We start from the raw sequence: 27385 nt of genomic DNA on the forward strand, positions 1-27385 counted from the left end.
AATATATTGTTCCTCTACCACCGATCTTGGTAGTAATGGCACTATATATATCTAAAATATATATGTAAAAAAATATTGTGTAACATTCATGTCAGGTTGTATGATTTTTATTAGATTCAATACGCTACATACATTAAAACGTTATGTGCATATTCAAAACATTACAATGCCCAGAAACAAAATAAGAAATTCTATAATACATATTAAATAAAAAAAGCTTTAAGAACAAACGTGAAACCTTGTAAAATAATTTAAATAAATAGTAAATAAATTATCGCATAAATAAAGCAATATTTGTATATATTGATGTATACAGTAGTGTATGTACCACATAGTGTATGTACTAAACTGCAATTTATATGGAGCTTATCAATATAAGCATAGCATGCAGTGCTTTTTTTTACACAAACAACAAATTTAAACAAATTTGCATTTTAAAACAAACACAACCGTATATGAGACATGTCTCTACATAATTTTTTGGTCCGGGTTAACATTTTAATGCCTCCACAAGAGGTTATTGTCTGGGCACGACGCACGTGCAGGCGACCGGAAGTGTTTTATACACGATATTAATAGAGTATTTATCCGGATCAGCTGGACATGAGACTTTCTTGAGGAACATCATCTCCCGCATCACCGGGACGGAGTTGTAGTCGGTGTTTTCCGAGCCGTTAATGATGCAGCCGGAACACAGACACTCAGCCACTTCATAGACTGAAGGGATCAGATGATTATTGGTTTCAAATCTGTGAGTGAGGAAATCAAACATAACACCAGGTCAGTGTATTACACCTACACCGTCTCATTATTAATCATCATGCAGCAAACATGCGGAATCACATGATGTGTCAGTTGTTTCTGTCGTTTTCATTTCTGCAGTGGACTTCCTTCATGAAGAGTCCCCTCAGTCTCCCTTTTTCTTCCTATCTTCTTCCTCTTCTCTGTCCCTCTCTCCTCTTTTCTTCCTTCCCGCCCTCTCTCTCTCCCCCCTCCCTCCCGTCAGCCCCCGCATCTTTGTCATTCTGTCTAAACACCCACCTGTCTCTCTATCTGTCTACATTTCTCCCTCTCTCTCGTTCTTCTCGACAGTTTTCCTCAATCCTATTCCAAGTGACCGACTCCGAATCGACTCAAATCCCGGAAATGACTCACACCTGTCTCGGTATTTTCGTGCTGCTAACCCTGAGCCAGAACCAGGAACCAGTGCTTCCAAACAGATGTAAGAAATTCTAGATTTTAGAAGATAAAAAAATATCCTAGAAATTCGTACTAACAAACAGAACACAAAGTGATTTATATCTATAATCTATACGCGCTGGTGCTCTGACAAAGCGCTTTCCCTGCCGACAGGTGCAGCACTCGTACAGGTGTTTTGGCGCATGCGCTCTTCGATTCTGTACGCCCATAAATTCTCCGTATATTTTTTTTTTAGTGCCGGAGGCATTTCCTGTTCGCGGAAATAGACTTTGCGAGATAGCTTCCTGTAGATGGAGGTATTTTATGCCGTGGATATTTGCAACATGAAAGTATGCTACCTGTAGTACCAGTCGCAGTAGAACCATCGGTCTAATTGATTGAGAAGTGTGGACGCGGTGATTTCTACACTCGGTAAAGGTTTCCTTTTGTTCCTACCGGCGTTTCCTACCGGCGATGTTTTCATGCGTACACGCCCCCCTGCCAGCATTTTCTTGCTTTTTCGGTTTTAATAATGTGCAGCTTGAACGTAACACACGCCGAACCATAAGGCAAAACATCAAATTATCTCCGGACTGGATGAAGTGATTTAAAAGCACAATTTGCATTTTTGTCTTTAAGTCTAACAGTCGGAAGGATGCGCAGTCATGAGAACTGAGGAAAGAGACTCACTTTAATCGCCATGGAGAGAGTGATCGGTTCTTTAGTTCAGATGAGAAGACCAAGTGTGTGAAATCCTGGCAGGACGCGGCAGACACAGAAGGTGCAGCCCTGAGATCGATGTGTCTGCCTGCCCGCCGCAGTAACTTCTTTTCCTGGTGCATGAGTTCATCATTAGTCAAACAGCCCCTAAGCTTCTGTTCTGTCAAAGCATCCTTGAGGAAAAGCATGAAAACTCCGGCTATCAGATAAGACTGGGAGAGAAGAACATCACGATTGAAAAACAAATAAACAAACAAAATACAAATAAAAACACACCACCACTTAAATCCATGTTCATACAAGTTGAATAATAAATACATAATGTATGCTGTATTGAAGTCTTTACTGTAGACTTTACTGTACTCACCCACATGTTTAGTTTGTCCTGTTAGTCCTCATCAAAATGACCCAGACCTGTAGGTAGTCGAGCAATATATCTGCTCACTTGGGAAAATCCAGTGTATGAGGAAATGGAAAAAAAATAATCACCAAACCCATCCCCTTGCATATTTCACGCACAATACTGTAGCAATGATCATTGTATGTTTATACACATTTATTAGTTTTTTTGTTTTTAAAGAGCAAGTGTTAAAATGATAGCATCCTATGCCTGTTCAAAATGGCATTTTCAGGAAAGAATATAAGTTTTGTTTATTCTTGGTCCCTGCTTTACTCTTTTCCTATTCTAAAACATTTACTTTGGGATTTTTTTGTATTAAACCTGTTTTGAATAATATATACAAAGTTTCCAAACAATTAACAAAAAGGAAAAATAAGGATACTTATTTGTCTAGATTACTAATCTAGACCGTCTTCTGTTATGATGCACATTTTTTTACATCTTAATCACATGTGCTGAATTATTACTTCATATTGTTATTGCTTTTTATAGCTGCTTTAAAAACAAATCAAAATAAATAAATTCCATTATCAAAAGCCTCTGAGATCGCTAGGTAGATATACTTTTCGAAATCTACATTTATAAATAAGACTTGATAAAAATTATTGTATGGTTCTGTATTTCAATTCTAGTCTCAATGAAACATTTGAGGTCTGCGTCAACTGACAACTAAATACATTTCATTACCGACATTGGTTGTATTACTTATTTCAATTGCTCTTGAGTTTTAGTACCTGCAAGTGCTTCTGCTGCTACCTGATGCTAATGGGAAACAAAGTAATTCCCAAAGTATGATTTACAGCTTTACATTTAAGTAATAGACCTGTTGCATTTATTTCCAGGTACGTTTGGTAGTTTCATCTTCCTCAATGTGACTGTAACGGGTCTATGAAAAGCACAAATATTTATAGCAAATCAAGAAGTCTTTAACAGTTTACACATAGCCAAAAATTCATCAATGAGAACCGCTTTCACTACTAAGCTACTGATTCCCATCTATAGTTTGATTATCTACCAGTAGATATTACATGTACCAACATTCCCAGCTCCTAATTAGCATTTACAAGCTGCAGTGCTTTACTTTCACTGAATAGAAACCAATATTCATTAAATTTCTCATCAAATCTAATTGCAGGACTAATATTTACCCACCACCGACCTACAAGGTTTTAAACACTGTTAGCTGATAAAGTGTAGTCATCCGCTGTTTTTTAGCCGAAATATACATTTGCATACATAAATAAACATTCAAATAAGGTGATTCTCTTTATCAAAATAGTTTATTTAGAAGCTTTTTCTGTCACAAAAAGCAAGATATTATTCTTCCCTATCTCAGAGTGTCTCAAAGACAGACTCTTGCTCATCAAAAATAAGGAACAAAATAAAAGTTTTTTTTTTTTTTTTTTTTTTTAACTTGAGCTAGAGAAACAACAACAAAAAAAAAACAAAAAACATTGCAGTCTTATAAAAGCAATACATCACATCATTTGTTCTCTAGTTTCATACACTTCAAGAGGGGCTTCTCCTCAACTGACTTATAATATTTGTACACATTCAGAAACAAAACACAGTCAGGAAATGCTAAACAGACAACTGACTAGTTAAGATGGAAACAAGGGGACCTCGAGTTCTTCATGGTCAGATCTTAAGCTAGACAGGTGGTGTGTTCATAAAAGAAGTCAGTCTCAGTAAAGCGGTTCTTCTTGATGATCAAAACCTACATTTTGGATCAAAAGACCATGATATGAACTATTAACAAAAAAATGAATAATTGAGCAAAATGGAGAGAGACGACGGGAGAGAAACAATTCAATAGTTCATTTTTTTTTTCTCAGCATAGAGACACTACAGTAAAGCTTCCATCTTCTTGCAATAACAGAATAAGAGTGAACAGTCACTCCACTACAATATCACATTAATATAAAATGTAGACAACCTCTCGCTGAGGGGAAATGTTTGAGTGATGTAGCGGTGTTCTTTGAGAGCTACTTGGATGTCTGTAATTTTAAACACAATGAACGGTTTAATCCACTTCCAAAACGACTTTTAGAGGTCCTCAGTGACTGATGGCTTGGAAACCAGATGTTGCAGGTTCTGGCCTGCTTCTCATTTCCCTGGGATTTTAGCCCTCTTGCGAGCGATGGCATCTTCCACGGCCTTTAGCTGCTTCAGCAGCTCCTCCCGGCGGGATAGAGTGCTGCTGGGTTTGCCCGAGACTGGGGCAGGGGCTGGAGCTTTACCGGCAGATACAGTAAGGCCTTTCCCAGAAGACTTGGGTGGCGGGGACTGGGGACGCTTCCTTGAGAAACAAAGGCAAAAATCAGAAGTTGTGAGGAAACATCTGGCCATTTAGGGGTTTATTTTTTTATTTTTAAATAAATATGCACAAATATATCCACTGCTAAATACTTACTGAGTATTTAATTTAACGTTAAACACACAACTGTAAACAGTCACTTGTTTTAAAATAAAAAAATTTTTTTGCACCAATTAAATCATTTATTTACTATCAGCTTCTGTTTTTGATTGATTGGACATTGGTGATCTACACAAATTTTGATCTCGGTGAGCTACACAAATTTCAGGAACCCAGGATGTGACGAGAGCTGTTTTCAAGCGTGGTCAAATGTTACGTACGACAGTAATGAAGCTTACATAAACAAACACGATGCTAACTTGGCAGCAAAAATGCCATCACGATAAATATGACATTAAAATTGTGAAATTGAGACACGCAGTTGTACACTGATGCACAACGTATAATTGTTTTCAGTGACGCAGGTGAAGCTTGCATATGCTAATATAATGCTGATAGTCAGAGATGCACACAAAATTTGCACGAGACACAAGCGATAAGGGTGTACCTCGTATGACTGTGGCTGAAACACTGAGTGAAGTGTGAGGGCAGGCAACAGATATAACAAAATGAATAAAACACATTACATATGCACTATTCAATAAAGGCTTCTGTAACTATTTCTGAAACAAGGAAATATAAACACGGCTGACATTTAGGTTCATGTTTATAATTGTTTCCTATCCAATTGTTAAAGCTTTTTTTTTTTCACCACAGTATCATTTTGCATCAAAATGTGAGTTCATACAGTTTTGTGACAAAGCATATACGCTAAAGGAAAAAGTGAAGTTGACCGAACATGACAGGTGTCTGTTTTGGCCATAGTATTACATTTCTTTGCCTTTGATAACCACTTCCCTCCCATATGCAGAGTGCGTCATTAGGTTTGTGTGCTCTATTCATGCACACCCAGATCCCTGGGGTTTCCCATTTTAATAATTATTCCTGTTCTAAACAAAAGACTGGAGACTCAGCGAATTTTTACCTAACCCTAATTAATGCATATAAGAATGGTAGGAATGCAATATAACCATTATTCAGAAGAAGAAAAATTATTCTTGCATCCTTTTTTGCTGATGGTTTTGGCTGGTGAATTATTTCATGTAACGTCATTAAGTAGGGACCCACAGTTTGGTGGTTTGTAGTTAAACAATTGTCAAGAATGAGAAACTTGGAATTTTATAAAATGGCCACATTTAGCATGGGGCTGTGCTCTTTTGGATAAATTAGTCAAGCCATTTAACCTGGGGGATTTGCAGGGTCAGGGGATGGTGATGGAATTGTACATCTGATTTATAAACCTAATGCATATGTTAGAGGTACAACAGAACACAAGACTGTAAAATCCAGAAGCTGATATGTGAAGCTGTTTAAAACGCACTGTCAAATCAGCTCACAGAGAGAGGAGTTTATTATTTTAAGTACAGAACAAATGGCACCAATGCAACCAGTAAGAAAAACATTAGCACAAACCTGTCTCCCTGTGGAGGCATGGGCCGGGGCCCCTGACCTCTTGGCCGGTCCATTCTAGGTGAGAGCGGTGGTCGTCCAGGTCTTCGCTCTCGATCTGTAAAATGTTTGTTTAGATAATTTAGACAAAAGCCTTGTTGTGCGATGGTTTGTGGCTTCCCACTAAATGAACTGAAACTGCTGACCAATGTGATACTTCTCCAAGGCAGGATTTCCTTCTGGAATTCCTCATTAACAAACATGCTAATTGTGCACGTGTGTGTCAAGTGCAATTTGACAGACTGAATTTCTACACTGGTTTTTCCTAGACCCAATAACCTTTATGCTTGAAGGAGGCGCAACGTCTCACCTCTATCAGGAGACAGTGCCATTCTTTTGCTGAGAGGAGATGTTGGTCTCTCTTTGTCTGCAGGGAAGTACCTCTTCCTATTGCTTCTGTCTGCTTGTTGCTACATATGTGATGGAGAAGAAATAGTTAGCCACTAGGTTGCTATTTGAATTGAAGGATACACAGATTTTATTCTAAGCGGCTACCTTGTTGAGCAAGGTCAGTTTGATGTCCTTATGAGAGCCATAACCCCCCCCTGCAGGACCCACGGGTGGCGCATTCATCGGGTGTCCCCGGTTTCCAGGTGCAGATCTGGGCATGCCTGAGTCAGTTTTGGGCGGCATGCCAGACTGATCAATCCTCTTTCTTTGTTCTTTAAAGGTTTCATCTTTTTTTGTGGGTTTTCCTACACAGAACACAATTAACGCAACGCATGTCAACAAGCAGAACTACTCATTATTTATAATAAAAAATAAAAATAAAAAAAAAATTAAAAAAAACGCGATGATAGATCAAACAAATTCTGATTGGTTTCAGTGATATGAAACTAACAAAACTTCAACAACTGATCAGTATCTGCAATTAGGATTACCTCAAACAAAAAGCAGCTACAGTATGCTGTCTAGCTGCCTGATAACATTTCTGGAGATTACTACACTGCATGATGAAAATATGAATTTAACAAACGAGTTTTGGAAATATAAAATTTACATTAAGTGAAAAATTTCCTTGAATCGGTCATAACCATGATCACATTAATTAAGACCTATTGGGCCCCAGGACCATGGGAGGACAAATGAGTATTCAAAACAAGATAAGAAAGCACAAGGATCTGCACATCAGTGTTGAATAACAGCACGACAATCGAATGAATGCAACTGAATCAGTTCACTACCTCTGTCTTTATTGGCCTCCCTGTCTCGTGGGAGTCCTCTCTCCTTGCGTGTATGACCTGGAGTAGGTGAATGGGAACTAGCTGAGGACACAGGGCTGGCCAGGTCAGCATACATATCATCAGAATCAGCACTGCGCACTGAGCTGCTGCTGGAGGAGGCAGACGACACTGATGATACGCTGCTCACTGAGAGAGACCTGCACCATGAACACATGCGACAAATCAATAAACATGTCACACAAGCAAGTTATTCATTGAAACTCTGGGTTAAAGCGGCTAAGCTGTATGTACAATGTTTTAAGGAGACTCCACCTTGACTTGTGGGATCCAGACCGAGAGCGAGAAACGGAGGCAGAAGAGGACCGAGATCTGGAAGTGGAGCCTGAGTAGCTGCTGCCACTGCCACTCACACTGCCACTTATTGTCCTCCTGTAAGAGACAGACAGAGATGATGAAATTTTTAAAAACTCGATTTAATCCATGTATTTGCTTCATCTGCAAATATAAACTGAATTGAAATACATGAGAGACTTTTTCTTATTTGTTGCACAAGAGTGGTGATCCTGATGGTGGAAAACAGTACAAAACATTCAAGTGATGTTATGAAACATTAAAGAAAATCATTTAAGGTGCCCATATTAATATCAGAGCAAACAACACTGTGAATGTCACATGATACTAAATAGTCAGGTTCTATGTATAGTCCAGGACTCAAGTATCATGTAAATACAACCATGCATACTTTTAGATAATCATTCTTACTTGCAGAAAATGACAGGGAATATTTTTAGAAAATGAAGAAGCCCAATGAAAAAGAAAAAAAAAAAAAAAAAAAAAAACACACATTACATTTAATAGAAGCCTATACTATTTTGAACAGGGAAGGCAATATATGAAGTGTGAAACTACCTACTGGGAAACAACATACAAGAACTTCCTTGTCCCTATAAATCAACTGATAAATAAATAGTTAAGTGAATAAATAACACTATAATACATATTTATGTATACACATGTTAGGTATACATAAATATGTTGTTCCATTAGACTCTAAATGTTTAAAAAATGTCATACTAAATGTTTTCCAAAATATTTCCTACTTTTAATCACAGAACATCTTTAACTCAGATGTTTATTAGAAAATTAGTCATTTTTATTAGTAATTTGTACTATGATATCATCCCAGTCATATTCTCTACACCGCCTTAAATTTGATTAATATATAATGTGTTTTTAAATAATTAATGATTTAATAAAACAACGCACATAATTGACAACTCGACATCTGAGAAAATCAAGTTGTTTGAAGATAAAATATAAATAAATAAACTGGAAATGTTTTAATAAAAAAAAAATGAGAAGAAGAAAGTCATCACCATGGCATGAGACTCAGGAGTTCCCTTAGGGAAGTCTCAATTAAAGGTTACATGACAGATAATATTTACTTTGTCAACAAAAAGTTAACAAAAGCTCATTTATACCAGAGCTCTGGAAAGCCAGGAGAGACATGTGATTTTCCCCCAGAACTCCCACACAGGGTATTCCACATGCAACACTCCCACACACACACAGACACACACACACAAACACACACCTACCTACAAACATACACAGACCTCTCTCTTCTCCGGATTGTGACACACTGGATTCATGCAAATAAGTCCATAAATCACACAGTTCACACAGTTCACACACACACACACACACACACACACACACACACACACACACACACACTGCCCACCCACTAGAAGAGGAAGGAAGAAAATTATTTTGTGCTCCCACTTTCAATTTGCAATTCTGATCAATTTGCCAAGTATTCAAATGTTTTAATGAAAAGCTGTTTTAAAAGGGGGTTTTAATTCATAAGGATCTGTCCATTTCTCACTTTCACTCCACACACACACACACACACACACACACACACACACACACACACACACACACACACACACACACTACCTGCGAGGATCATTCGGCAGCCGTTCTTTCCTGCGGCCCTCTCTCACATTGGGTGGTTTTACTGGTTCTCTTTGTGCAGCTGGTCTCCCCACATCACGAATGCTGGGAGGTTTAACTCCTTCTGTTAAGGGTTTCAGAGGTTTGCCTGGCATTGAGGGACTGGGCATCTTCTTGGAGGGGCCTTTATCCCTGCGGGGAGGGGGCATCGTTCCAGGCTTCAGTGGGTGGCTTAAGGACGAGAACAGAATTTTTGTTTATGTTGCTTTGTGATGCTGCATATTCCAAAAAAAGATCTCAGTGTAGTCTTTACTTAGGCTTACTGATATACAGAAGGTTGTTAACTTATAAATATTCAAATACCTTGCTATCAAGTTAACAAAAACTGTTTTTTTCCCCCGGTGGTACCAGACTAATTACTGTAATAGGGTGTGAATGAGTTGGTATGTATGAATGCATTAAGTGCATGGTAACATTGTATGTACCTTTTTACTACTCCAGGAGGCTGCTCTGTTTTATTCTTGCCTACATTTCTCTGGGCAGAAGGCGTAGGGGAGGCAGATGATGAGTAGGATCTTGATCTTCAATAAAAAAAAAATTATAAAAAAAAAAAAAAAGGAGGAGGGGTGGGGTGGAAAAAAGTTATTAAAAATAATGGTTTACCAAAAAGGTTTAAACACATGCCTTGTGCTCTGTTTAGTGAAAAGTAATTGTATTTATTATCATGGCAAGGAAATTTCCTGCATCACTTTCTATTGAAAAACAGACAAAAAAAACCTCTATGTACTGTACATTTGGTGAATGTGGCTTGTGTGTGTGTGTGTGTGTGTGTGTGTGTGTGTGCGTGCGTGCGAGAGAGTGTTTCTTGCCTGGTTCGGCTGCCTGAAAAAGAGCTATGTTGCGAAGAGTGAGTGGAGAAAGAGCTGAGTGATGAAGACCGTGAGCGTGACCTCGAACGGGAGGAACCGGATCCCGTATATGAAGAAGACCGTGATGATGACCTGGGGAAATACCATTCAGTCAGTACTCAATTACATGCACAACACAAAATTTAAATTGATAACAAACATTACCGTGATGAGTTAGAAAGTGACACAGATGAGCCAGACGGCCTATGCCGTCTGCGTCCACGTGGTGGGGATCCCATGAGGCCAGGTCTGCGCCTTGGAGACTTTGACCTGCGCCAGGGGTCTTTCCATTCATCCGGCCGCTTTACCATGGGCACAGTCTCCTTTTTTGGCTGTGATTCCATTGGCCCTCTATTGTGGGAAAAAAATAAAAAAATAAAATAAAGAAGAAGAAGAATGTAAGAAAATGGTTTTGAATAGTCAAATATACACTACTGCACAGTGAGATTCTCATATATCAGCTTTTTAGGTAGCTGGAGTCAGAGAACATGGTCAGCTATAACACAACACCGACTTTCCAACTTCCAGGCTTTAATTGGTCACTTCCACAGTTACTGACAAAAGTGCTAAATCAGGATGGTGCACGTGTTACCTGACAAAGAGCCCTACTTTACAAATAACACAAGCCAAGCTCACATTTCCAGACGTGTGTACCATCTTCCAGTATTTAATTTTTTTAATTAATTATCATTCCGTTGCAGCAAGCACGCGACTGACCCCCTCCCCCCACACACAGTACTGTCAAAGTGGTTTTTCGACATTCACAAAATGTATATGCAAGGAATGTATCAAGTTCACTGCTGCTAGTAGATACCAGTAACAGGAAAAGTCACAGTTGATTGAAAAAGAAAAAGAAAAAACCTTTGTATCAGGCAAAGATATGGTAATAACTGAACAATTCTGCTAAATACTTGTATGAGGAAACATAAGGAAGAATCCGGTTGGAGTTACATTACAAGTTCCGATAGAGAAACTAGCAAGAAAAAACTAATACAAATAGGATTACATAACCATGCCTTTCCTGATTCTTATTTTTTCCCCCTTTGGTAACATTTCACTTGAACAATGTGTCATTGGGGTGAAAGGTATGAACGTCTGATGTTACAACACTATTCCACATGCCATTTCGGTCATGTCATTTATTAGTAATGTAGATATGACAAACATATTACAAATGGATGCTAACTGTCATGACCATATATGAATGCATGGGACATTTGAGACATGCTCGTCAGTGCCAGGATTGAACCAGGATTCCGTTCTGTAATACAATTATATCTTTGCTCACTCAAGTGACTACAATGAGGGCATCAACAACAAAGAAAAAGTTGTGAAGGTGCAGGATGGTCTGTAGGTTTTATCTGCCCAAAAATTGACAGTGCACTTATAATTAGGGGGGAAGTCGATGTTAAAGGAAAAGGTAATGTGAGACTTTTCCCCTTATAAAAGCAAAAGGTGCTTTTCTTTCTTAAAATAATAATACAAAAAAAATGCTTCAGACTGCAAAAATATTTCCTGTTTTCTTAACACAACACATACCTTAAAACCTCTTGCCAATGAAAGCATTTTAAAGAATTTTAAGCAGTTGTTTCCTAATCTTACTAGTAATAAAAAGAAATGCAGGAATTTCCACTTTGTTTTTAGCTAAGGTGTCAGAGTATATTCAAGTCTGCAGTCCCTCACCTGGGAGAAATTCCTTTTGTGTGATGCAAGATCGAGTAATCATAAAAAGGGCACCACACTGTTGCTAAAAATAGAAGCATAAAAAAGAGCTATTTTTAGAACTAAAAAGGAATTTCTCATTATGCAAGTTTTGGTGCTGGTGGGTCATGTTTCTATTGAACCAGTGTCCTCTTTTGTGAGGAAGCGAATTTCCAAAAAGCACATTGACAAAGATTGCAATACAAACACAAAAACGAACAAAACAGACAGTGAAGAGGATATATTAACTTTTTTCTTTAAAAAATAAATAAAAAAAAAAAAAAAAGGCAAATAGTACAAATGTATTTTTATGGCTTAATTATTTATTATAATTATTATACGAAACCTTAGTGTGCGTTTATAAACACCTAATGCAACATACTTTTTTAGGAAGAAAAAAATATATATATGAAAATGGGAAAACACCAAGTCGCTTATGTTTTTATCATTGCATCATCAGCAGACTCGACATTCCACCCCCCAGTATATAGTGGCGTAGGGTTAAATTAGGCTCACTGTGTGAAACAGCAAGAGAGAGACAGGGCAGGGTGCAGATGAATGCTACACTCAGAAAACTATGTTGAGTATTGAGTGTACCAAACAGCTAGAACAATAAAACCAGCTCAGTGACTGAAACTGGCAAAGACTAGTCTGTCTGGCTCAATCCTACAGAAGATCTATTGTAGCAGAAACAACAAGAACTAAAAATATTTTTTTAATTCTTTCAGCAGGCAAAAATAATAATGACAAAGAAAGAAATTTCTTAACATGAAAAAGGTCTTGGCTTGGCCTCTAAACGAAGACCTACACAATATTAGACAAGTGGTTTTAATGTTATGGCTGATCAGTGTGAGTGAGCATGCTACACAAAATAATTCTAAGTAATCATTAAACAGCAAGGAAATTAAAAGACTGGCATCAATGCCTAAAGCACACTGTAAACCCACTGTCAATTTTTACATACCATAGCTTTCGGGTATATTTTTAGTCTGGCCACAGATTTTCCAAACATAACACCCCTAATTATCAAATAACAGACTCTTATTGGATGTGCAAATCTAAAGGAAAATAACACAATTGTATTAATGCTGCATTCAAATAAAGGTCAGAACACAACCTCTGACATGCGACTTGGAAAACCAAACAAAAAATAAACCAAGAGGCGTCTATGGATTTTTCCACACTTTGCACACCTCATAAAGGAATTATAGGTACCTTGTGAACTCAGAGGAACAAACTAAATTTCCACAGTTTATTCAATACTAAAATAATTTATTAAATGCTACATATTACAATGTACTTGGGTCAATTTCACCTGTTTGTTTGTGTTACTGGAAACTTGTGAACTGTGGCAGGTTACAGATAATAGGCACTGACCCAAAATGGTAACTGGCGACACATTGGGAACTTCCAGGTAGAACTCATATGGTATCTCCGAACACATTCATTAAAAACATAGCAGCAAAGCTGTCACTTCCTTTCCACTCCCTTATTTCACCTGGGCTTATTGCCACATATGAATTACTCAAACCAACAAAAGCCAGGAAACCTCCTTTAATGACAACAACATCTCTAACTACACCTCTGTGATGCTGTCTAGTGATGAAATTCAGGTAAGGAAGTAAAGAAACATTTATAACCACAAGGTTGAATACAGAATTGCAAGATGCTGTTGATTTCAACAGTCAGTAGAAAACAACTTAAGACAACATGGGGGAACAAACCAGGAAATCATATATATATATATATATATATATATATATATATATATATACACACACACACACACACACACACACACACATACAGTACAGACCAAATGTTTGGACACACCTTCTCATTCGAAGAGTTTTCTTTATTTTCATGACTATGAAAATTGTAGATTCACACTGAAGGCATCAAAACTATGAATTAACACGTGGAATTATATACATAACAAAAAAGTGTGAAACAACTGAAAATATGTCATATTTTAGGTTCTTCAAAGTAGCCACCTTTTGCTTTGATTACTGCTTTGCACACTCTTGGCATTCTCTTGATGAGCTTCAAGAGGTGAAATGGTCTTCACTTCACAGGTGTGACATGTCAGGTTTAATAAGTGTGATTTCTTGCCTTATAAATGGGGTCGGGACAATCAGTTGTGTTGCGCAGAAGTCAGGTGGATACACAATAAGATAATCCTACTGAATAGACTGTTAGAATTTGTATTATGGCAAGAAAAAAGCAGCTAAGTACAGAAAAACGAGTGGCCATCATTACTTTAAGAAATGAAGGTCAGTCAGTCCAAAAAATTGGGAAAACTTTGAAAGTGTCCCCAAGTGCAGTCACAAAAACCATCAAGCGCTACAAAGAAACTGGCTCACATGCGGACCGCCCCAGGAAAGGAAGACCAAGAGTCACCTCTGCTGCGGAGGATAAGTTCATCCGAGTCACCAGCCTCAGAAATCGCAGGTTAACAGCAGCTCAGATTAGAGACCAGGTCAATGGCACACAGAGTTCTAGCAGCAGACACATCTCTACAACAACTGTTAAGAGGAGACTGTGTGAATCAGGACTTCATGGTAGAATATCTGCTAGGAAACCACTGCTAAAGAAAGGCAACAAGCAGAAGAGACTTGTTAGGGCTAAAGAACACAAGGAATGGACATTAGACCAGTGGAAATCTTTGCTTTGGTCTGATGAGTCCAAATTTGAGATCTTTGGTTCCAACCACCGTGTCTTTGTGCGACGCAGAAAAGGTGAACGGATGGACTCTATATGCCTGGTTCCCACCGTGAAGCATGGAGGAGGAGGTGTGATGGTGTGGGGGTGCTTTGCTGGTGACACTGTTGGGGATTTATTCAAAATTGAAGGCATACTGAACCAGCATGGCTACCACAGCATTTTGCAGCGGCATGCTATTCCATCCGGTTTGCATTTAGTTGGACCATCATTTATTTTTTAACAGGACAATAACCCCAAACACACCTCCAGGCTGTGTAAGGGTTATTTGACCTAGAAGGAGAGTGATGGGGTGCTGCGTCAGATGACCTGGCCTCCACAGTCACCGGACCTGAACCCAATCGAGATGGTTTAGGGGTGAGCTGGACCGCAGAGTGAAGGCAAAAGGGCCAACAAGTGCTAAGCATCTCTGGGAACTCCTTCAAGACCGTTGGAAGACCATTTCAGGTGACTACCTCTTGAAGCTCATCAAGAGAATGCCAAGAGTGTGCAAAGCAGTAATCAAAGCAAAAGGTGGCTACTTTGAAGAACCTACAATATGACATTTTCAGTTGTTTCACACTTTTTTGTTATGTATATAATTCCATGTGTTAATTCATAGTTTTGATGCCTTCAGTGTGAATCTACAATTTTCATAGTCATGAAAATGAAGAAATCTCTTTGAATGAGAAGGTGTGTCCAAACTTTTGGTCTGTACTGTATATACACACACACACACACACACACACACACACACACACACACACACACATATGTGTGGCCAGACTAAAAATATACCCGAAAGCTATGGTATGTAAAAATTTACAGTGGGTTTACAGTGTGCTTTAGGCATTGATGCCAGTCTTTTAATTTCCTTGCTGTTTAATGATTACTTTTAATGATTATTTTGTGTAGCATGCTCACTCACACTGATCAGCCATAACATTAAAACCACCTGTCTAATATTGTGTAGGTCTTCGTTTAGAGGCCAAGCCAAGACCTTTTTCATGTTAAGAAATTTCTTTCTTTGTCATTATAATTTTTGTCTGCTGAAAGAATTAAAAAAATTTTTTAGTTCTTGTTGTTTCTGCTACATTAGCAGACCTGTACACACACCTGAGAGGAAACTGTAACTTCTTTATTTTTGTGGTATAAAAATACAGGATTCAAAATGACCTCACTATGGAAGGAGCAAACAAAAATGGGTTAATCAACTTCATGCATGCACTTGTGTATAAGTGCGCGCACACACGCACAGAGAGTTGAGTCACATTTAGGATGAAACCGTTTCACTTGTCTTTTGCATATTGCATCATCATATACTACAATTTCTTCCTAGTGCATTGAAACTACTCTCTATCAAACAAACAGCAAGCATTCCAGATTAGTCGACTAGAACAGTTTTGTCAACAAAGACATCCTGGGATTAAAAAAAAAAATTGTTTCAATAAATTAAATAAACACCGTTACATTTATCTTATTAGGGTTTCAACAATTAATCAATAAAAATCAATGGCAAAATTAGTTGGCAACAAATTTCATCACATATTAATGGGAATGTTATGAAGCATGCTGTGTCACATGCTTTTGCCACTTCTCTTAAGATTAGTTTTTTTAAAAAGGAAATGCCAAAGTATGACACACTACAACCAAGTTCTCTATGGAAACACTTTAAATTACACGACTTTTTTGACCTCATGACATAGCTCGTGTTTTTATGTGAGTAACATTTCTATTTGTAATACTATGTGGTTATTGTGGAAACTGCGGAAACGTGGTGTGTCCCTGGTTTGCGTTATGCTTATTGACAAGCCCAAAAAAAAAAAAAAAAAAAAAAAAGGGGGGGACCTCAGTGGGTTGAGACAGAGTATACAGAACTGTAAATAAATATTGTATAAATTGTATGCACACACACACAATCGGTAGGTGCCAATTCGGAGAAGGCTTCAAGACACTTCCTGCGTATTATCCCTGGCAAGGTGTATTAAAAAAAATAAAACAAAATAAAGGAAAAGAGAGCATCTCCTTTCTCACAATATCTACAATCACCTATTTACAATGCCTTGTAAAAGCATTAATCTTAAATTTGACATGAAAACGGTTTGATTTAAACAACATGACCTAACGTCTCACATAAGCGTTACAGACAAACACCTCATGAAATTTTACACCAAAAATAAAATGCCTTTTTTTTTTTTACTACCATGGAGGGTACTAGATTTCAAATCAGCCCATAAAAAGCAACAGTTCCAAACAGCCTTTAGTGCAGGTTCAAGCTTTCTTTTGGCATTCTGAATGTAAAACAGGGATAGAAACACAGTGTGAAAACTGAGAAATGGATCTTACCTGGGTGGCATACTAATAGGTGAGCGTGGTTTAAGAGGCTTATCCTTTTCTTCTTTCTTCTCACGTGGTTCTCTTAATGGACGCTCTCTTGGTTTTCCGTCTTTCTCGTCTCGTTTCAGGCGGTCTCGCTCCCACTCTTCCTTCCTGCGCAACCGCTCTTTTTCACGCTCCCGCTCTCGTTCCCTCTCGCGCTCCCTCTGCCTGCGCTCTCGCTCACGGTTATCCCGCTCACGCTCCCTCTCTCTGTGCCGCTCACGGGGATCTCTCTCTCGATCCTGAAATAGAGCCAGTTATTTAATGCTTATACTCAAATAGCATAAGTTTACACACTTGTATCTTAGACCTGTTTGTGCCTTTGTTTTCTGTCGTCCACTTTCCTGTGTATGTATAAACTTACGGTGAAGTGGTATGGCAGAGGTGTCTCTGTGTACTGCACTCTGAAGTTCTCGTACTGGCCACCTCTCCACAGAGCCTCCATTTCATAGTCATAATATGGATCGCCATATGGGTCGCTGTAATGTAGAGGTAACACAGAGCTCAAAGTTGCAGTGACACCACTGAAGAAGTGGCAATAATAGTTTGGAATCAACAACAAAATGCTTACCCATATACCGGGTCTCTGAATTCTACTTCACTGCAATGTGAAAAAGGAAAAAAAATAAGAAATGGAAAATCATTCACAGCATTTGAGAACATGTTACGGTATGTTATGTAACCAAAAATTACACACCACTGCGCACCCTTCATACAAACATTGCAAATATCTGACTGGGTTATGATGCTCAACTCCAAAGCAACCAGGTGATACATTTGAGCATTTAACGGGTCTGTATAGTCAATCCAAAGCACCTTACAAAAAGCTTTAAGGTAACAGACTAGACAACAGCCTTCTACTAAACCAGACAATTCAAGATGAGCTCTTAAATTATAGTTTAAAGTATGATGGATAAAGTATGATATTTTATTCATTTTTTTTTAGTTAAGAGAAATAGGTGCTTTAAAAGAATTGGTGTTGCAAGACCCTGGTGATCTCAGTTAAAAATCCCAGGGTAAAAATCCCATTCCAAGGGTTAAATATTTGTTAAGTGGTTAATTTTTTACTCAAAGCTAATATGTAGAATTGAAATAAGATGTTTAAAAAAATCAATAAGACTAGCTAAGTGAGATTTGTTGATGCAGACCAAACTTTGAGGTTTCATACCTAGGGTCTCTGATTTCCCTTGTAATGCGATAGCCTCGTTCCCTGAAGAAGTCGTTTTCTTTGTCAAATTCCCATTCATCTTCACCAATGGTAACATTGAAGCGTTTTTCCTCAAAGTCAGGCTCCTGTTCTTTGCGTATTGTGGCTTTCTTTAATACCTGAGGCAACCAAGATGTTACATCAGCACCCCCCCACCATGTCTCATAATAAAAACAATTCCATAATTTACTTGCTACTCAACATTAATTATATAAAAAAGTAGATGTACTGCTTACAGTATGAAAGCTATAGTTGTTACTATTACTGGTATAAACGCAAAATACACAAACAATACTAATTTTTAAATTATATCTCAAAAATAGCTAGATGGGAAAAAACCTAAAATCACTGCACAAACTATATGGCTGCTAATCTGAATAGTTAGAAAGTCCAGCCATTATCATGCATAAACAGGTGATCACTACAATATCTAAAATTCCCTTTAGGACAGCTGACCGATAAGGGTTTTCACAAGATTAGTATATACCTCTTTGGCATGTCGGAGACCTCTTTCCCAAGCACTCTCCACTGGAGGCTCCAGGGGTAGGGGTGGAGGAGGCAACTCCTCTACAGGAGGAGCGGTCTATAGAGGAACATAAGGTACAGAGACCCACACATTTAAAGTCCATTTTCACATACTGTATACATAAATGTATTTCATTCATTTATAAAATATATAAATGAATGAAATTCATCAAATACCAATTATATGTATTCACAAAGCAACAATTAGATTTGGTTTAGAGTTTGTATATTTATTTCTACGTTTCTAACTTTTGCGGCACCATGAAAAGCTGATAGGGGCGTGGCTGTGTATAATAAATACTGCTGTATATAATAAAATATTTTAAAACAAAGAGAAACTTTTTTTCTTTTTTCAGAGTTTTTCAAGCTTTAATGTTTTACACATTTGTAAATGGAATTAGAATGTGGTAGCTTAGTGGTTAGGACATTGGAATCTAAACCCCAGCAACAAAAAGGCACCCTCAAGGGCGTCTGACAAATGCTCTAAACGTATGAAACACCTCAACACAATTTTTCAATAATCAACTTGCAATAAAAGTCCTCTACAATCGATCATATAATTAGTCTAACCGCATTAGGAGATGGATAATCTATCTCTGTGTCCAATGAAAAACAATTGTGCTGCTATGCACCCCAAACAAAAACGCTACATTCAGAATGCAAATACAGGTGTACTCTGTGTGTTTTCTTTATAGCCAGTAATGGCAATACACTGACATGCTCTCAATCAGATACAGTTACCTTATTGTCAAGAATGCACACAAACAAACTAAAGTGGTTTTCACTTATTATTTTTATTAACTGCCTGAGGAATTTACGCTGTAAAACAGGATCTAACATTTTTATTTGTTTGCACTGAACACTGAATTTTATTACCTTAAAGCAGTGTGAGGAGGAAGGAAAAAGATTATAGATGCTTATCATTCCACAACAATAGAGAGCGAACTTGGGTAAACTACATTGTGAATATGGTAATTAGTTGTTGCGCTAATTGAAGGCTTAGCCTACATAGCTTCAAAAAAAAAAAAAAAAAAACTATTTGACATTGAAAGATATTTAAAACGATTGAGGAAATACAGACTACAAAGCGTGCCTCCATGACACTTTGGTATGACTCTCTTGATTTCCTTGGTATTATTATTAGTAATTATTATTAATGACGACACAATCAGTGCGTACATAAACACACCCAATGCCTGGACTTAACGTGTGGTGGAAGTAACTGGAATTCTCTTACCCAGGGGTTGGAGGGCATAAGTGGAAGAGGGCCTCCGCCTCCAGGAGGAGCTCCATTTGGAGAGAAAGGATCTGGCTTGGCAATGAGGGAGTAGTTGCCTTTGTCGTTGACTCCTGGGTGAATGAACCTACAGATCATTCCCCAAGTGCAGTTACCTACCAGACAACACACAAATTTGACAATTTCATCGAAATGTTTGCAATGCTTAAAATGTACACACAATTTAAAAAGGTGTATCTTTATTGAAAATGTCATGACCCAATGCAAAATGAACAGTGAAATGCTTCTCAGCTGCATTTCAGCAATCGCTGCACAATAGCGCCCTCTTGTGCCCCATTGTACAGTGGTATTTTTAGCTTTAGCACAAATGCTAATAGAACGGTACCAAGGATGTAACACCACACACTGTACCCTGTATGTGCACGCCTGTGTTTGTGTGAGTGAGAAGGGGGTGACCAAAGCGGAATTAATTACACAAGTGCCTTTGATTACAATGATTGCCAAAGCGATTAATATGTTATTCACTGCAACAGCTAGCAACGACTTGTTGAACCCCATAGTGAGGCAGGCAGTAGCTGCTGATTTCTTAACCATGTCAGAAGACTTCCTGTGTTCATGGGAAAAAATGCTACTTTTTCAGAGGGGCCTAATCATTGCCCTATATCAAGGAAAAAAAAACATTGAAAATTTTTTGCTAAGAACTGTTCTTTTAAAAAAAAAAAAAAAAAAAAAAAACCTGGAAAGATAGTGGCAAACCATTAGCTTCAAGGAAGAAATGTGATTAGAATTTTTTTGGAATGATCGTGATCTAACATCACTTTAATCATTTAAAAAAAAAAAAACAGTAGAACTCATGGCTATTTATTATAGTAAAAATAAAAGCATTGACAAGTGAAATGCTGGGAAATGGGACTAAACACCCGTGTAAGCCTTATCAGTAACCACTTATCAGTAAGGCTTAACAGGGGAAAAAAAGGCTTTAATTTGCTAAAAAGCAGAAAGTTTGGACTCTGGAACAATCAGAAGAAAAAAAAAATGCATGTGGTATATTCATGAGATTTACTCTGTTGCAGTGTGATGGGCACACCCTGAATATACTAAACTACCAGGTTTTCCAAGAGTGGGGATGTTCTTCCCTGATGGAACAGGTAAATTTCAAAATGATAATACAGTGACAAGATTGGTTTAAAAAACATGAGACATCATTATAACACATCACTTTTCAAAACCCCATTGAGAATCTTGTGGGATGCGGATAAAGACTTTACAAGGCGGTACATGGACTCTCCCATCATCAACACATGCTCTTGGCAAGAAATTAATGCAACTCTGGATAGAAATAAATATTGTGGCACTGCACAAGCTTATCGAAATGATGCCACAGCAAATGTGCTGTAATTAAAGTGCAAGGTGGACTTGTGTTGATCAGGCAGCTAGTGTGTGGTTTATATATCCCTAAACAGCAACAATTAACATTGCATAATTATAATACTGATATATGGATTTAATTTTTCAAGTGTTAAATCATTTAATACAATTAATGCTCTATAACAAACAATATTTACATCCATTCACCTGAAAGAAAACCAAAAGCTGTGCATTAAAATTGTAAGAAGTTTGAACATAGTTAGCGTGTAATTGTGCGACTCATAAGCCCATTCTGCTATCATGGCACCTAGTTTTCTACAGCTGTATGAAACGTGCAATTCCCTACTAACGGCATGGTGATTTGGGTGCGAGTTTACCGGCTAGAGTGTATTGTTCATTCATATGGCATATTTAGGTGTCTGTCCACAACTCATTGCCAGTCAAAGCACTTTACACATGTAATTGACATGTTGCCAGTAGCAAAAATAGTCAAACAACAAATTTTACCTGAATTACAATATTTGAAATCATTAACTTCTGAGCCTACCTTTCATAAAGAACCTGCAGATGGGTCTGGGTCGGATCTTTCTGTCTGTGGGGTCCTTTACTTCACCTTCCTCAAGATCATCATCCTGAAACAGACCACAGAAATAAGAAAATACATTTAATACAATTATACTAAAACATTTCTAGATTAAAGAATCTAAGTTACCGTAATGCATCTTTCTTCTTTTTTTTTTTAATGCTAATTCAGTCATTGGCCCTTATTTGGATCTATTCTTAAATAAAAAAGTTTGGTTAATCATAAAAAATATACTTATGAAATATCATGCAAACAAGAATCTCAGACAGACATTATTTTCAACTAGCCAGTTTCACCAGAATCAGTAACCTTGGTAGTCTCCGATTCCCTGTTCTTAACTGATGGCAGCATATTCACCTTATGGTACAGCATTCATCAAGGACAAATGGCTGTCTAGTGTAAACATGATCTGTAACCCACATGATTGGCCTACTTAGGTAATTGCAGGATCATGCAGAGGTATAGAGATTTTTATTAAAGTGGTTGGTGAGTGTATATGACTTCATTTACATGTGGGAGTACTTTATACTTTAAAGAGTAGTTATGTATTTGTTTAGTGCAGTCCTTTACAAAGGTGTATGGCATCTTTACACCACAGACACATCAAAGAAGAATTAAAAGAACCAAGGTGGTTGATGCGAGAGGAATTTCAATGTGCTTCATCAGTACTCAGGTTTGACAAGTCAGCAGCCATAACACAAAAGGACAAACAGATTTAATGTTTGGGTTATTAATTAACTCCTCATGTAACTCGATTAATTGAAATACAAAAAAAAGCATTGACGCTTCATTTAGTCCATTTAACATCAGATGGAGCACCGTGTTTCCCCACAGACCATTATTACTGATGCACCACCCACTAAACTGTGGACGGCTCTAAGGGTCTCATTTATAAACGTGGAAAGTGGCCCCAAAAGTTTCTTTCCATGCAGAGGTTGTGAGCTCTATTTGTGTCACCAATTCCCCATCTCACGTTCTGTTTCCATGCTGTGTGTACTCAGGGTTTACTTACAGAAGTGAACTTTCTGCCATCAAGTTTGTTTTCTTATAAAATCACAACCTTTGCGTGGAAAGTGCTGTCCCACATTTTCAGCCTCGCTTTGTGCATACGCCACGCTTATAAATAAGACCCCTGGAAAGGTAAACACAAAAGATGCTGCAGAATGGAGGAACAGAGAGAAAACAGCGAGGGGCTAGGAGACGATTCAGGCCAAAGAACACAACAGAAAGCTTCCTAAGTTTGGGATCGTATCAAACTAAAACAAAGAAAACACCATACAGTGTGTTTACCTTTTTTGAAGCAATCTGAATTTGATTTTTATTTATATATTTGTATTTTGATGTAATATCGCAATTAAATACACTAAATGGGTTTAATCTCACAAATTGCAATTCCTGAAATAATTAGAGTTTTTCGAAAAAGGAAACAACTTACTTGGTCATTTTAAGAGACTCGTCTTATTTTCTCTTTTATATTTAGTAATTATTATTAAGGGAGAAGTACTTCTTATATTGGTAGAATACACAATTACTAAAATAATCGATAGCTGCAGCCCAATAATGTACACGTTTGTACAACTTATTGTTCTTCATTATGGACGGCGCCAACTAACTACTACCCGCTGAACTACAGATATCAATCAAAAGCACCAGCTAGCTTTGGGAAATCTAACTTTACTTGGTGTATTAGTAGCTCAGACAGATGACGAAGTCTTACTCCGAATGCTTACACAGTTGTGTGAATGTGCAGGTTATGAAAGTTGTGTGAATGTGCAGTCCTGCAAGTCAAGCAAAGAGTGACCAAGCAGAGGAACATATTTGCTATGGATTAGTCTAAACCATTTCTGAGGTGTGCATTTTGGCTCCTCTGTGAGATGCACTTTCCCAAAACCACCTTCAGTGTCATAACAAATTCTTATTTAAAAATAAATTGATATAAATAGCCTTTAACTAAGACACAGCACCTTTTTGGTTCTAAATTAACCTCTAAAAACATACATCAATAGAACGCCAGGACACTTACGTCAATTTCTCCTTCATCAATCTCTCCATCATCTTCATCTTTCTTTTTGTCACGAAATGAATCCCTCCTTCCCCTATCTTGGCCTGTAGCCTCTTCAGATTGTTTAGATTGAGCATCAGGGGGCAAGATCGGATTCCTCTCCTTTTTTCTCTTAACCTCTTTCTCAACTTTTTCATCTTCTTCATCCCCATCCTCAGTGGCAGGCCCCTTCTCCGTGTCTTCTTCTTCTGGAGCGGCTGTGGTAGACTCCTCTGGCACTTCCTCATCATAATCAAGCTCGTGCTCGTCCAAATCTCTAGACACAGAGGGTGAATCCTGCTTCAGATCGCTGACTACCATAAGCCGCCGGCGTCGTCTTTCCTCCTCCTCCTCATCTTCATCCAGCTCTTGGCGACTCAAGCTGGACCTGGTGGTCACCTCTACGCCATCTTCCTGCTCACCATCAGTAGGGGTGAATGGGCGATCTAGGTCTGGCTCTGGAGAATCAGGGTCTGGTGATCTGGGTGTCTCCAGGATCTCTTCCTCTCCTTCCTGTTCAGCTAGTTGGCTCACACGCTGCCTGCATTCCATCATGACACTCTCTTGCTGTTGGACCCTTCCACTTCCATCCATTCCATCTTCTTCCAGGTCAGAAATGTCCTCTTGAGCTCCACCACCCAACTCAACCTGCCCTTCATCATCAAAATCTGAGTCTGCGTCTCCTCCTTCTCCATCATTTAGTAACTCGCTATCGGAGACCATGTTGCTGTCCTCTGCAGGCGACTCCGGCGACTCCAGAAGTTCGCTGTCGGAGAAGCCTTTCTCCTCCTCATCTGGAGATTGTGGAGACTGAGTGGGGCTCTCAGGGGTGTCCATCAGTAAACAACCTGCCATTGACATTATTTAAATATGTTCAATTAGTTTAATACATGCATACAATACACATTCCTTCAGTATGTTGTGGGCAGTTTTTTTCTGGACAGTGCTCAGGAATATCCCTAGAACACAAGTTTATCAATTCTTAAAATCCAATTTCTGCAAACAGGAGTTTATCAACCCTAGAAAATGCACCCGGAATGACTTGCACAATACATTTGTAATTAACAAACCTTCACTGGGATGCAAGATATATTTTGTAAGAAAATGCTAAATTGACTTTGTTTAAACTTAAGGTTTTCCCTACATGCCATAAGACCACCTGCTGTTGCGTCAGTGGGATTTAGCCCATGCTTTATCTCAGCCTAAAGAAAGCAATGCGGCAGGGCTTTACTCCTTTAAAGGACAGTTACACTACAAATTCAGCATGCAAATTTTCTGCTGATCCTTGGCGCAAATATGGGCGGCAACCAGATGCATCATGCTCCGATGTTAAAACATACCATCTGTTCCGGTATACAGCAACACCAAAATAAGATGGTGCAACACTGCTATAATCATGGCTTACTCCACTTTTTCTATGAAGAGGTCACACCACGGTGTGTCGATCTTCTTTTGGTCACGTCTTCATGTGTGTATAAATGGAAGTCGGTAAAAAGAAAAGTGGAGTAGTGTATTGTAACCACTCCTTTAGTCTGTCCATCTCTCTCACCTTCTCATCTGTACACTCTGCTAAAACTGATCAGTTCCAAAACTTTGACCTCGTACACTCATCAGTAACTAGCCGAATCAACTCATTTACATTTATGGTATTTGGCAGATGCCCTTAAGCAAAGCGACTGTTGTTTATCTAATTTATATATTGAGCAGTTGAGGTTTTGCCCTGCAGTAGAAGTCTGGCTGTACCAGGGACTGTACTTTTGGATAAAGATTTTGGCTGGGGGGCAGTTTTTGGACCAAAAGCAAATACTGACATTTAAACACCATTATAACTGCTCTATCTTCATCCTCATGAGATGACAGCACAGCATACAAGTTCTAGGTTCTCACAGGACTTACTGCACCCACACAACAGCACAAGCATTATTAAAAACTTGTATACAAAAATAATGTGTTTGAGGGTGAAATGTTGACGTATGCTAGCAGTCAGATTGCTAGATGTTTAGAATAAACCGAGTTGAAAATTATTTTTAAGGGGTGTCACACAAAAAAAATTCGTCTGTATTCGTCTTCGAGTTCACATGATTGCGTTGCAACAAGCAAAGAGCAAAAAATCCTCTATGAAAACTAGGTTGACATTTTTCTTTTGTGTCAAGACGAAGAAGTAGCGACACTGTGTGTGTGTGTGTGTGTGTGTATGTATGTATATATATATATATATATATATATATATATATATATATATATATGCCTAAGAGTTAAACTTTTACCCAGATATCAAAAATAGTTTGGAATTGTTTTTTTTTTTTTACATTATCAATATCTCTGATAAATTACAGTTGACAAACCCGTTAGCTTGTTAGCGAACAAGGCAGCTAACGACCTATTCGCATCCAGAACCTTCACATAATGCATAACTTCTTTTTGTTGCAAAACAGAGATAATGGTAGCAATCATTTGGAATGAGGTTACCTGCTAGGATTTATGGCAAGTGACATGAGATGGACGACGAATACGTCAAATTTTCGAGCTAGCCGACTAGCTGGCTAGTTTAGCTAGCTTATTTGCCAATGAGGAGCCGTCTGTCGATTCTCTGGGCGGTGAAGTAGCTTAGCTGGCTAGCCCGCAGCAGCAGCAGCAGCAGGAGGAGCAGGCCCGAACGCGGCCCCGCACTTTATTACGGACAACATGGACATAAAGGCGAAAACGACCGGACTTCGAACTACACTCATTAAATAACCGAAGAGACGCTTTGACGTGATTATGGCGGAGTTTAAGTCTTTGTGGGCCGCGGGAGATGGAACTTCTCTGATCCCAAACCGCGGGTCGGCTCCATTTACCCACAACAATACAACGCACTTTCAGCAAAATAAAATAGAAAAAAACCCTAAGAACGCTTTAAAACACATTCGGTCACCTTTCAAACCACAGCGTCTTGGAGACACAGTCTCGGTGTTGGGAGTTACCCGGTCTCTCCCCCTCAGTGTTGAAATCTAAACGAGCTCTTGGACGATTTTCTACCAAAAAAAAAAAAAGAAAACTGTTTCTTTTAGCGGAGAAGCGCACAAACCCTGCACAGTACCGTGAGAGCGGCCATCACTATGACGTCATCAAGACTCGACACGAGGCTTGGAGCGAACCGCAAAATGTTTACAAACTGTGTTTATAATGACGTGTTTAGTGTCTGATTTGTCAATATATTTCTAACAAATTGTTTGTGATTTTTTATTTGGAACCAACAGACGAACCTATTGATCATTTGCAGGGTTTGAAAAAGACAAGCATTTTGAAACATTTGCCACCAGGGGGCGCGATTGCAATTGCTTCATTAATTTCTTTTTTTTTCTCGTTTGTATACAACCATACTTCTAAACCCTTTCATTTCCCAATGGGATGTCCTATCTCCTAAAAAAAATAAACACTGCTTTAAAC

At 38.3% G+C, this 27385-nt stretch overlaps 2 protein-coding genes and 1 long non-coding RNA gene across 6 annotated transcripts; 1 reads left to right on the plus strand and 2 right to left on the minus strand.

The window, feature by feature from the left end:
• Positions 1-91: 91 nt before the first annotated feature.
• il17c (interleukin 17c) lies at positions 92-3413 on the minus strand. Of its 3 annotated transcripts, XM_046864115.1 has the most exons (3): positions 2267-3413; positions 1870-2111; positions 92-749 (listed from the first exon to the last, which is right to left on the minus strand). In XM_046864115.1, exons 1-3 carry the CDS (start codon positions 2270-2272, stop codon positions 518-520), a joined length of 480 nt encoding a protein of 159 aa, XP_046720071.1. In that variant the 5' UTR covers positions 2273-3413; the 3' UTR covers positions 92-517. The 3 variants fall into 3 exon arrangements, 2 of the variants coding, with proteins under 2 accessions (XP_046720071.1, XP_046720070.1); XM_046864114.1 differs by lacking the exon at positions 2267-3413 and having other exon boundaries at positions 1870-2260; XR_006927638.1 differs by lacking the exons at positions 1870-2111; positions 2267-3413 and adding an exon at positions 1042-1161 and having other exon boundaries at positions 610-749.
• LOC124395543 lies at positions 1104-2232 on the plus strand. Its single transcript, XR_006927639.1, has 2 exons — positions 1104-1222; positions 1819-2232. It is a non-coding gene; the product is annotated as an uncharacterized LOC124395543 (long non-coding RNA).
• A 147-nt stretch (positions 3414-3560) lies between the features above and the next one.
• zc3h18 (zinc finger CCCH-type containing 18) lies at positions 3561-27056 on the minus strand. 2 transcript variants are annotated; one of them, XM_046864111.1, is made up of 19 exons: positions 26871-27056; positions 23939-24804; positions 21880-21964; positions 19965-20119; positions 18690-18785; positions 18164-18321; positions 17567-17596; positions 17360-17474; positions 16963-17237; positions 10381-10566; positions 10177-10308; positions 9793-9888; positions 9311-9538; positions 7661-7777; positions 7349-7545; positions 6660-6859; positions 6475-6574; positions 6129-6222; positions 3561-4598 (listed from the first exon to the last, which is right to left on the minus strand). In XM_046864111.1, the coding sequence occupies exons 2-19, from the start codon at positions 24791-24793 to the stop codon at positions 4406-4408; spliced, it is 3312 nt and encodes a 1103-aa protein (XP_046720067.1). In that variant the 5' UTR covers positions 24794-24804; positions 26871-27056; the 3' UTR covers positions 3561-4405. The 2 variants fall into 2 exon arrangements, with proteins under 2 accessions (XP_046720067.1, XP_046720066.1); XM_046864110.1 differs by having other exon boundaries at positions 26426-27056.
• Between the last annotated feature and the right edge of the window lie 329 nt (positions 27057-27385).

This window comes from Silurus meridionalis, chromosome 13 (genome assembly GCF_014805685.1).
Source record: "Silurus meridionalis isolate SWU-2019-XX chromosome 13, ASM1480568v1, whole genome shotgun sequence".
NCBI lineage: Eukaryota > Metazoa > Chordata > Actinopteri > Siluriformes > Siluridae > Silurus > Silurus meridionalis.